The sequence below is a fragment of the Oncorhynchus masou genome, chromosome 11, assembly GCF_036934945.1.
Source record: "Oncorhynchus masou masou isolate Uvic2021 chromosome 11, UVic_Omas_1.1, whole genome shotgun sequence".
Taxonomy (NCBI): Eukaryota; Metazoa; Chordata; class Actinopteri; order Salmoniformes; family Salmonidae; genus Oncorhynchus; species Oncorhynchus masou.
The window spans coordinates 48,512,301-48,524,667 of record NC_088222.1 but is presented as its reverse complement, the minus strand read 5'-3'; the positions used below and the strand labels follow the sequence as shown (position 1 = coordinate 48,524,667).

Genomic DNA, 12,367 nt, shown 5'->3' with positions numbered 1-12,367 from the left:
TAGTTTAAATGTAAGGGGTTTAAGAGATATTGTTAAGAGGAGGGCGGTTTTTATTTATTTGGAGGGTGTGGGGTTTGATTTTTGTTTTTTACAGGAGGTTCACCTGAGGGATGGAGGGGATGTTAGTAGATTTAAGAGGGAGTGGGACAAGGGGGAGTCGGTTTGGGGTGTAGGGGGGGTGCACTCATCGGGGGTAGGGATTTTGTGTGGGCACAGGGAGGTAAAAGTGGAGGATTCTTTTGTGGTAATTCAGGGGAGGGTTATAGGGGTGGATGTCACGATAAGGGATTAGTGGTGGTGTATGGGCCACAGGTGGTGGCAGACAGGAGGGAGATGGTGGACTGTCTGACGCCCCTGTGTGTCACAAATAGGAAATTAGTGATAGGGGGGATTTTAATACAGATTTAGGAAGAGGGGGGATAGCAGTGCAGGCGCCATTGCCAGGCTAATGGCTTGCCATGGTCTGGTAGATGGTGGTATGCACACTACTCCGAAAATGGACGGTCCTACATGGCGTAACTCCAGGGGGGTTGAGCGGAGGCTAGATTATATTTTTGTACCCAGTTCTTTGGGTAAGTTGTCTGGGCGGCTGTTGCCTGTTTTCTTTTCGGATCACGACGGGGTGCTCCTGCAGGTTGGGTCGCCAGTCTGCCTCTTTGGTAGGGGGTACTGGAAGCTAGATCGGGATGTGCTGGAGGAGCAGGCTTTTGTTGACGGGTTTTATGGTTTCTTTATGAGGCTTGAGGGCCTCCGGTCCATGTGCGAGGGGGTGTTAGAGTGGTGGGAATTAGTTAAGGTGAGGATTAGGGCTTTTATAATAGGGTATTGCAAGAGGAAAAAAAGGGAGGAGAGGAGGGAGGTGGATCGTATCCAAAGGTTAATTGAACTCGAATACGAGGCAGGCAACCTCGGCGGGTCGTTCGACTGGGAGAGATCCGCAACCCTAAAGGCGCAGCTCAGGGATTTGCAGGAGCGGAAGGCTCGAGCTTTCCTGGAGCGTGCGCATAGTGGCTTTCTAGAACATAATGAGACTTGTTCTGCTATGTTCTTTAAGTTGGTTAGGGCCAGACAGAGTAGGAAGGTAATGCATAGTGTTAGGGAAGAAAATGGTAGTATAGTTCGAGAACCAGAGGATATGGTCAGGGTGACAACTGATCATTTCCAAGGTTTATTTAAGGAAAGGGAAATAGATGTAGAGCAGGGAAATGTGTTTTTAGAACACTTGTCCAGGCGGTTGCCGGAGGACATTAGAGAAGTGATGGAGGCCCAGATCTCACTAGAAGAGGTTGAGAGCGCTCTTAGGAGGATGGGAAAAGGGAAGGTGCCTGGGATGGATGGGCTGCCGGCTGAGTTTTATCTCAAGTTTTGGGGTATACTTGGACCAGTGGTCCTCGAAGTCTTGAAGGCCATCCTTGAGACGGGGGTCCCGGGGGGATCAATGGCTGTTGGTGTGCTGTCACTTTTATATAAGAAGGGGGAAGTAACAGACCTTGGCAACTGACGGCCGTTGACCATGCTGTGTGTAGATTACAAGCTACTTGCAAAGGTTTTAGCAGACCGGTTGCGCACAGCCCTTCCCTACGTCGCTCATGAGGTTCAGACGTGCGGGGTAGAGGGCCGTTCTATTAGATGGAACCTACAGTTAATCAGAGACTCCATCGCTTGGGTTGAAGATAGAGGACTGCCTTTTATGGTAGCAGCGCTAGATCAGGCGAAAGCCTTCGATCGCGTGAATAGATCCTTTTTATTCAGAGTGTTAGGTCGATTAGGATTTGGGGAGAAGTTTATAGGATGGATTCGTACATTATATGTCGGAGCGGGGTGCCGAGTTAGTGTAAATAGTCACTTGGGTGACGTTTTTGACCTTTCGTCTGGGGTCAGGCAGGGGTGCCCACTCTCGGCTCTCCTCTTCGTTCTGTACATGGAGCCTCTGGGGGCTGCCATTAGGGCAGACACAGGGGTGGAAGGTTTGCTGATCCCTGGTAGTGGTGGGCTGCGTGTTAAGATGACGCAGTACGCCGACGACACTTCCTTGCTGTTGTGCAAGGACTCGTGCCTGACAAGGTCCCTTGCCATCTTTGGGGATTTCACCTGAGCGTCGGGAGCAGTTCTGAACCATGCAAAGTCTTCCGTCAAGTTTTTCGGAAGATGGCGCGGTAGAACGGATGTGCCTGGGGGGTTATCTCTCTGTGAGGGGGCCCTGAGGATTCTCAGGGTCCATTTTGAGACTTCCGGCTCAGCGACACTAAACTGGAACATGCGTATCGCAGTGGTACAGAGTAAGCTAGCAATGTGGAAAGCTAGGTATTTGTCTTTTATGGGCAAAGTCCTGGTCCTAAAGGTGGATGTGTTGCCGTCTCTTTTGTATTTGGCATACATCTATCCATTGCCGGCTTGTCTGAGGAGGCCTCTAGTGAGGCTTGTGTTTCAGTTTATGTGGAGTGGCAGGTGCGAGTGGGTCGCCAGGGCACGCATGATCTGTCCCATCGGGGAGGGAGGTAGGGGGGTACCACATTTCCCCCTCAAGCTGGGCACAATTTTTGTTTCTTTCTTGTTAACGGAGCTTGCTCAGCCAGTGATACACCCGTCCGGTTACCTCCTGCGGGTATTTTTCTCGTATCAGGCGAGAAGCATAATGGTGTGGTCTAACACGGGTCCTCGGGCGGAACAGCTATGGGTCCTCGGGCGGAACACTTTGGTCATGCAGCCAAGTGGCTGCGTGTGCACCCTGAGGTTGAAGTTGCCCGAGTAGGTTTAGATCATAGGCACCTGTACGAGGAGGTCAGAAAGGCAGGGAGTCCGGCGCCTGTAGTGGGCATCTCGGAAGTGGTCTGGGAGGGAGTGCAGGCGCGGGGTCTGGACAACAGGCTCAAGGACCTGAATTGGTTGAGCCTTCATAAGTGTTTGCCGGTACGTTCCATCTTGTACCGGTATAGTTTGGTGCAATCCCCCACCTGTCCAAGATCCTCTTGTGGCAGGGAGGAGACTGTGCGCCATGTCTTTTGGGACTGTGCCTTTGCAGAGTAGTATGGGCTAGGGCACGGGTGTTGTTAGGTTTGGTAAAGGGGCATTTTGTATTGATGTGGGCCAGGTTAGAGAGGGGTGTAGGGAGAGCAAGAGGGATGGATAGGGACAGTTTTCTGCTCTGGCTTCTCATGAGTCTCTTTAAACGGGGGCTGTGGGAAGCAAGGCAGAACATGGTGAAGACAGGGAGAGATTGGGGGGTGGAAGGGATAGTGAGGAGGGTGGAGGAGATTTGAGGGGGAGGATGAAGAGGGAGGAGAGGAAGTGGGGGCAGCATGCTGCTCGGGAGAGGTGGAAGGGGGGTTTAGGGCTGGTTGTCATTTAGATTTGTAAGAGGATAGATTAGGGACGGGGAGATAGGGAAAGGTATTTTGTAGGGTGACGGGGAGGGAAGATGCTCCCCTGAGGTTTTGTTTGGGGTTTATGTTTAGTTTAATTAGTTTAATTAAAATACCATTATTTGAGTATGTATGTAAATTATGAGTTTTAAAGAATGAATGGTATTGAAGATAATATTTTTTTTTTTCTAAAAAAAAAAGATAGGCTGTAATTAGGTTTCACGTTCCGTTTTGTTGTTATTTATTTATATCAGTTATTTCATGTACCGCGATTCATTTGTTTCATTAAAAAACATGAGTAACCAAAAAAATAAATAGGCTGTAATTAGGTTTCACGTTCCGTTTTGTTGTTTTGTATTTGTATCGTCATTTTTGTTTCATTAAATACATGAGTAACCAACACGCTGCATTTCGGTCCGACTTTCTTGCGACAAACGAAGAACGCCGTTACAGTGGGACCTTAGATGGATAGGTGTGTGCCTTTCCAAAACTTCTCCGTTCAATTTGATTTACCGCAGGTGGATGCCATTCAAGTTGTAGAAATATCTCAAGGATGATCAATAGAAATAGGATTCACCTAAACTCAATTTGAAGTCTCATAGGAGACTGAATACTTATGTAAATAAGTATTTTTTTTTTTAAATGTGCAAAATGTATTCAAACATGTTTTCGCTATGTCATTATGGGGTAATGTGTGTAGATTGATGGGGGGGAAATTATTTAATCAATTTTAGAATAAGGCTGTAACATAACAAAATGTGAAAAAAGTCAAGGGGCTGAATACTTTCCGAATGTACTGTAAGTGAGATTGTATATAATAACCCAATCTATGCAGTAATGTTAATATTTAAGAGGGTCTAGTTTCTACTGTATGTCAATGGACTATGCCTAATGTCTCTGTTTCAGGTCAGGAAGTGTGAAAGCTATAAGAGGTCCAATTTAATTTACACCGTATGCTCTGCATGACAACCCTTTTAGAACAGTTTATAACTATAGGTTGTACATAATTGCTTGTTTGTTTATTGTGCTTGTCTCCAACAGAGCTTGTTGCAATACTAATTATGTTGCTATGTGAATGACTTTTCCCTTTCAATGTAAAAAAAAGAAAGTATGACATACAGCATTTGCTCTCAGAAACATTATCACTATCATATTGCCTTCAGTAGTTAGATTTTTCTGATAACATAGAACAAATATATATGCAATTTCACTTGTTTTAAGTGAAAAAAACGTTGTACCGTGCTAAAAGGCCCTTATTCACTGCTCCTGTTGTCTACCTGCCTGCTGATTGGCTGCTGCCAGAGTGTGATGTCATTCTTGCCTGCTATAAGGGCTATGACTAGATCAGGAGCTACATTCAACAGTGAGAGAGAGTGGTGTTTTAGAACACAGAGCAAAGTGGGACTGTGAGTGTGTGACACAGCAAAAGAGGAAGGGAGAAGGCAGTCAGCCAAAAACATTTCGAATGAAGTACAAACGCATAATGGGAGCTACAACATAAAAAAAGGAATACTTTTAGATTTTATGGGAGACCAGGAGAACATTTGGAGGTGGGTAAATGGCTTTAAAGATTAAATTATTTATTTATTTGTGTTTTCTGATTGAGCAAATGCATTAAGAATGAAGTTAGAATTTTCTTTATGATATTTGAAATACAATTGCCTCTAAGAGATCTTGGATGAAATATTTCAGAATTCATATCCAACTTAACTTATGCATCCTATCTTGACTTTATACACTTTACATATACAGTAGCCTATATACAGTGGCAAGAAAAAGTATGTGAACCCTTTGGAAATACCAGGATATCTGCATAAATTGGTCACAACATTTGATCTGATCTTCATCAGACTAACACAGTTTGTTTAAACTAATAACACACAAACAATTATATGTTTTCATATCTTTACTGAACATACCGTGTAAACATTCACAGTGCAGGGTGGGAAAAGTATGTGAACCCTTGGATTTAATAACTGGTTTGAGGCTCCTTTGGCAGCAATAACCTCAACCAAACATGTTCTGTAGTTGCGGATCAGACCTGCACAATGGTCAGGAGAAATTATGGATCATTCCTCTTTACAAAACTGTTTCAGTTCAGCAATATTCTTGGGATGTCTTGTGTGAACTGCTCTCTTGAGGTCATGCCACAGCATCTTGGGTTGAGGTCAGAACTCTGACTTGGCCAATCCAGTTGGGTGTATTTTCTTCTCCTGAAGCCATTCTGTTGTTGATTTACTTCTGTGTTTTGGGTCGTTGTCCCGTTGCATCACCCAACTTCTATTGAGCTTCAATTGGCGGACAGATAGCCTAACATTTTCCTGCAAAATGTCTTGATAAAATTGGGAATTCATTTTTCCGTCAATGATAACAAGCTATCCAGGCCCTGAGGCAGCAAAGCAGCCCCAAACCTTGATGCTCCCTCCACCATACTTTACAGTTGGGATTTTGATGTTGGTGTGCTGTGCCTTTTTTCCCCACACATAGTGTTGTGTGTTCCTTCCGAACAACTCATCTGTAGTTTCATCTGTCCACAGAATTATTTTGGAACATCCAGGTGTACTTTTGCAAACTTCAGACGTGCAGCAATTTTTTTTTTGGACAGCAGTGGCTTCTTCTGTGGTGTCCTCCCATGAACACCATTCTTGTTAGTATCATAGAATTGTCAACAGAGATGTTAGCATGTTCCAGATATTTCTGTTAGTCTTTAGCTGACACTCTGGGATTCTTCTTAACATCATTGAGCATTCTGCACTGTGCTCTTGCAGTCATCTTTGCAGGACGGCCACTCCTAGGGAGAGTAGCAACAGTGCTGAACTTTCTCCATTTATAGACAATTTGTCTAACCGTGGACTGATGAACATCAAGGCTTTTAGAGATACTTGTGTAACCCTTTCCAGCTTTATGCAAGTCAACAATTCTTAATCTTAGGTCTTCTGAGATCTCTTTTGTTTCGAGGCATGGTTCACATCAGGCAATGCTTCTTGTGAATAGCAAACTCAGTGTTTTTTATAGAGCAAGGCAGCTCGAACCAACAACTCCAATCTCGCCTCATTGATTGGACTCCAGGTGAGCTGCCTGACTCCTGACTCCAATTAGCTATTGGAGAAGCCATTAGCCTAGGGGTTCACATACTTTCCCCAACCTACAATGTGAATGTCTAAATTATGTATTCAATATAGACAAGAATAATACAATAATTTGTGTGTTATTAGTTTAATCACACTATGTTTGTCTATTGTTGTGACTTAGATGAAGATCAGATCAAATCGGATGACCAATTTATGCAGAAATCCAGGTAATTGCAAAGGGTTCACATACTTTTTTTTGCCTGTTTATTCTTTGTTTTATGGGTCCTTTTGACAACATGTTTCTTATCTCCTGTGGTTTGTTGATTCAACTGGGCCATAGATCATGGAGAGTGTGAGCACGCCTGCCGTGTTCAACCTATCAGATCTATCAGTGGAGATGAACTCGTCGTCTCGCCAGTGGTCTTACTCGGAGTACAGCGAGGCTGTAGCGGTGCTACTAGGCATCCTCATGGCCCTGCTAGTGATGGGCATCGTCTTTGGCAACGTGCTGGTCATCACCGCCATCGTGCGCTTCCAGCGGCTGCAGACGGTCACCAACATGTTCATCACCTCTCTGGCCTGTGCTGACCTGGTCATGGGCCTGCTGGTGGTGCCCTTCGGCGCCTGCTACATCCTCCTCAACACCTGGCACTTTGGCAGCTTTCTCTGCGAGTTCTGGACAGCGGCGGATGTCTTGTGTGTGACGGCCAGCATCGAGACGCTGTGTGTGATCGCACTGGACCGCTACCTGGCCATCACGTCGCCGCTGCGCTACCCATCCCTACTGACCAAGCGCAAGGCGTGCGTGGTGGTGGTGATGGTGTGGGGGGTGGCCGCCCTCATCTCCTTCCTGCCCATCCACATGAAGTGGTGGGTGTCTGATGAGCCCGAGGCGCTCAGCTGCCTGGAAGATGCTCACTGCTGTGACTTCAACACCAACGCTGCCTACGCCGTAGCCTCCTCCGTCGTCTCCTTCTACATACCCCTGGCGGTCATGGCCTTTGTCTACGGACGCGTCTTCCAGGAGGCCAGGAAGCAGCTGGAGAAGATCCGTGGCAGTGAGGGGCGCTTCCACGCCCAGATGATTGACAACAACCAGGGGCAGGATGGTGGGGATGGGAGCGGCGGAGGAGGGGGGAACGGAAAGAGACCTAAGTTCTGTCTGAAGGAACACAAAGCCCTAAAGACGCTGGGAATCATCATGGGCACCTTTACCCTCTGCTGGCTGCCCTTCTTTGTGCTCAATGTGGTGGTGACCATCTGGAAGGTGGACAACATTAAAATGCCTTTCAGGATATTGAACTGGATAGGATACGCCAACTCAGCGTTCAACCCCCTCATATACTGCAGGAGTCCTGAGTTCAGGTATGCCTTCCAGGAGATTCTGTGCCTGAGAGGGGCTGCTTTCCCCACCAATGGATACATATATAGGGGTCACAGCTTGCGCCTAAGCCCCAAGGACAAGCCAGGCAGTCTTTCACATAACGTTGGGACCGTGGAGCTGGGCTCTCTGTCTAGTGTCACCAACATAAACGGGTATTGCAATAATCCTCCTCTTGCCTCCATTGTCTGAAGGGTGTTACAATGAGACTTGTCTTTCTCGTTTAGTCAGATCCGTTATGCAGACACGGGATAGGAAATGACATGTGAATCTATTTCCATATTTAAATGCATTACTATCAGAATATTATTCTAGTAATGTGTAGGTTATTAAATGTTTAATACTTTTCCTCTTAATATTGAACAAAGTCTGCAAAATACATAGGAAGTCTATGGTTTGCGGATGTGATCATGTGTGTGTGTGTGTGTGTGTGTGTGGTTTGTGGACACGAGTAAGTGCACATGTTATGTTCTCTAGTGCTTACTCCTGTGTGCAAATGAGCACCACGGTTCAGGTACTAGGTTCAAGTTAAGTTCAGTTGCACAAACATTTGTTATATTGTTCTAAGTTAAAAACAAATTACCTCATCAGCATCATTTTCGTTCAGCTCCTTATCTTAGAGCTCCGAGAACAAATAATTATAGTCTGTTTGTATGTTGTATGAAAAATGAATAATGTTGTTAGTTGAACTGACTGTTCTTTACTGGCAGCGGGCTGAATGAGATGGAAATGCCAGGGTAGGAGTGGTAGGAGAGAATTAACAGGCAGAACAAGAGATCAAATCAGGGTTAACAGTGATATCTGTGACCCCCACTACTGGCTGTAGCCAGCTCTCTGTATGTAACACATTCCATATTGATCTGGGTCTCTCCCAGAGCCAGCTCAGGGACTTCTGTCTGTGTGATTCTGTACACTCCCTCTGCCATGGCCCAGAAATCCAACTCTCTGATGAGGGACAGCAGGTGCACATAATCACAGGCAGGCGCTATTACCAGCTACACCTCATACGTTGCCCCATTCCTCCAACCACTCTTCAATACCTCAACCTTCACCCCCCCCCCTCCCCCAATATCACCATTTCATAACTGAGGTTACAGACGCCTGTCCTGCCGCCTCTCAGACAGTGAATAAGGACACACAGACAGAAGCCTTTAGTGTGGACCTTACTTTTGTGACTCAGTAACCCCTGCAAGTACAGTGGTCAGAGCAGCAATACCTTAATGCTGGGTAGTGTGGCCACCATTGTACGTCATTCTGATACCAATATCCAGCCAGTATACTTAGTCTGTAAAGCTAAGTTTAGGGACTGCTTTCACACTCTACCGTGTTGGTTTTCTTTGTTAATGACTAGCGTGGATACTGAGAACTGTTGCTGATGTTATTGTTGCTCTCCTTTAATGTTGCTCTTGTGTTGTTGCTATGAAGTTTCAGTGTTTACAGAGATTCCTGGACAAACTGTCTGATTGGGGATACAATTAAAGTGTACCATACATTTACACAATGTACAGACTAGCTAAAAAATATAAGGAAATAAACCCCTACACTATAGCTTCGGCATAACCTGCACACATTATTGTCTGAGGAAGATAAACTGTAGGTTTTTCAGAGCAATTTACAGAAGCAATTCTACGTGCCTTGCTCAAGGGCACATCAGATTTTTCACCATAGTCACCTCAGGGATTTGAACCAGAAACCTTTCAGCTACTGGACCAATGCTCTTAAATGCTAGGCTATCTGCCACCACAGTAGTGATGAATGATGTAGGAGTCTGGGTGGATTTTGTCCAGGTGCTAATGAATAGAAACCTTGGTATCACATTCAGGCTGTAATGAACTAGGTTAACGGTGTAGCACACAGTGTACTTGCACTACAATGTATTCGTAGACTGTATCTCAGCATCTTGTCAGCCAAGTGAAAAAAGTTAATCTAAAATGTTCACTTGCTGTAAATGTTCATAATTATTTAAAACATTTCTTAGTATATAGGCCTATACTAAATCCTATTACTTTACAATTGTTTGGATAGCTATGTGTGCGTATGTGTCTCTCTGTATGTACCTGAGCTAACTGTATGAGTATGACTGTGTTTAGACCATTTTTGAAGCTTTGAATTCATAGGAAAAGATGACGTACCATGTGTGTTAACTCACTAACCCACCCCCTTTTTTTATGGACACGAGGACACATTGATGTATGTACTGTACATGTGAATAATGTATTATCCTTACATCGCAAAATGTTACCGTGAATGTATTGTCAACTTCAGTCATACACAAAAGTAAGAGAGACATGGGATTAGATATTTACATATACAATTATTTCATTCCACTGAAAACTTTTGTCATTTGCCAAATGAAATTACATTCTCAGTGAGTTATCAAAGGCAGAATATTTAACAGTGGGATTTTTTGCTAAATATAATATTTGCTGGAAATATTAACATTTCATTTTGTGATCTGTGTCTTTTCATGTCTGACATGTGACATGTCTGATATTAAACCCATTTTTGTTACATTCAGACCCGGTTCTGTGTAAAGGGTGAGAACCTGTCCACCTCTGGTAGTGCTGTTAACTACTCAGCAGACAGAAGGATCACTCACCACTATTTTGTATGACAGTCTATTGCTAAGGCCAATGTCCTACATTATGGGACTGGACATTGTGCCTGGATTCCATGGACAACACAACATTGCACATGCCCACAGCTGTTTGCACATGCCCACAGCTGCCCACAGACTTCCCTCTGCAGGGGTTTAAAAAAAACTGTTCTGGGAAGGAGACTACAGAGATGTCATGCAAACAGCTGCGTCCATGTTAAACAGCAACACTGCACTGAAGAGCAGCTCCTCTTTTTCACAGATCATGACCTTCTCCACTGTAGGGTGGAATGGTGCCCCTGAGCACTGATCAAAGGAACTGAGTTTACATTTCTCAATCTCTGCTGGCCTGAAATGAGTCACAATCTAATGCCCCTGAGCGGTTCCCGCATTGCAGGTTCCACACTGTAGCTGTGCCATGTTGGTAAAATGGTTAAAAAAAGAAGGAAAATGTACAGTACAGTTTCAATTGCAGGTACAGTATATTTCAGTCGTGTCAAATTATTCTGCAAGTGTAACGTATTTCCAGCATTCTGTATTTGCTATTACCATTGTAAAGCCATGGCTTCTTTCTGCATTGTTGCACTTTATCCGTCCGTGGGTCTGCTACTGCCAGCCAGTGTTGTGGTTACTGTATTTCTTCTCATAAACAGAGGTGATTTATATGGTAACTGGAGAGACCTCTACTGCTGACCAAGAACAGAATCCGGAGGTGACATTTTGTGGTGACGGCAGCATTTTCCATGCTGCTTGACGGTCACATGGTATTTGGGAAGTAGTCCAGCACCAGTCACTATTACTCCAGGTAATTGTTCACAATTATTCTTATTTAAGGCTAGAATCCTTATTTAAAACAATAACAAATTGGTCACCCTGGCTGTGTTTTGGTTGAAATCTGAGGGATGGGTATGGAGAAATGTAATCACTCTCAAAATTATAGACAGAGCAATGGATGTAAGGAGTGATCATCCATGATATCAATATTATAGTGATAACATTGTTTTGAGGCTATACAGTGTTTGTTTATGTTATATTGTTTACAAACATTGGAGTAAAACAAGCTTGTATTTTGGGTTATAGTAGGGTACGACAGTTGAACTAAGCTCAATAGGCACTTGTAAGTTATATTCTTCAAGAATCAATGGGTTTATTTCATTAATATATAGGTCCAAAATGGGTGGAGCAACTAAGGATTCTAGCTTAAAGGGATACTTCTGGATTTTGGCAATGAGGCCCTTTATCTACTTCCCCAGAGTCAGATGAACTCATTGACATAATTTTTATGTCTCCACTTCCAATAAGTTAGCGAGCCAATGCTAATTAGCGTTAGTGCAATCGCTGGCGATACTGTACTAGCTTCTAGTTATTGTGCTAACGTTAGCTAGCAATTGCTAGTTAGCAACTTCCTTCAAACTGCACGCATAGACATAAAAATGATCCATTAGTTCATCTGACTCTGGGGAAGTAGATAAAGGTTAACCTAATGTGACATGGTATTTTTATTTAATAAATGTTTTATTATTCTTAAAATGGTAAAATATACTTTTTGAAGTTGTATGAGTCTGTTAGTATCTGTTTTCAACAAATATATCTAGACATTCTCTAAAATACGCACACATACACACACTGAAACACACAGACAAGTTAGTTGTGTGAATTTCTTATTAGATTATTTCAGTGGGGCATCAGCCGGTAACCCAAAGACACAGAGGAAAGATTTCCTGGGTGTTCTCTGGTCTGCTCTGTAGTAAACAGACCCTATCCAGCAAATATGCCCCACCTGTTGACAGATTGTCTCACTTTAATTCCCCAGAACAAAGCAACAAGCCCAGTGCTTAAACAGAGCCCTATGTGGCTGGACACTAGCATGCAGGAATGTTGGCCAGGGTCATAGACCGGTAGCCACAATAGAGACCAGTGACACAGACCGATCTGACAGTGTCTGAGATATGGCCAA

General features: G+C 44.2%; 1 protein-coding gene across 2 annotated transcripts; it reads left to right on the top strand.

Annotated features, from left to right (window-relative positions):
• Positions 1–4,735: 4,735 nt before the first annotated feature.
• On the top strand, positions 4,736–11,942 carry LOC135548779 (beta-2 adrenergic receptor). Of its 2 annotated transcripts, XM_064978686.1 has the most exons (3): positions 4,736–4,912; positions 6,615–6,660; positions 6,774–11,942. In XM_064978686.1, exon 3 carries the CDS (start codon positions 6,777–6,779, stop codon positions 8,004–8,006), a length of 1,230 nt encoding a protein of 409 aa, XP_064834758.1. In that variant the 5' UTR covers positions 4,736–4,912; positions 6,615–6,660; positions 6,774–6,776; the 3' UTR covers positions 8,007–11,942. The 2 variants fall into 2 exon arrangements, with proteins under 2 accessions (XP_064834758.1, XP_064834759.1); XM_064978687.1 differs by lacking the exon at positions 6,615–6,660.
• The last annotated feature ends 425 nt before the right edge of the window (positions 11,943–12,367 follow it).

Coding starts and splice junctions, on each gene's coding strand:
- LOC135548779 (XM_064978687.1), top strand. CDS start 6,777: ATGGAGAGTGTGAGCACGCCTGCCGTGTTCAACCTATCAGATCTATCA.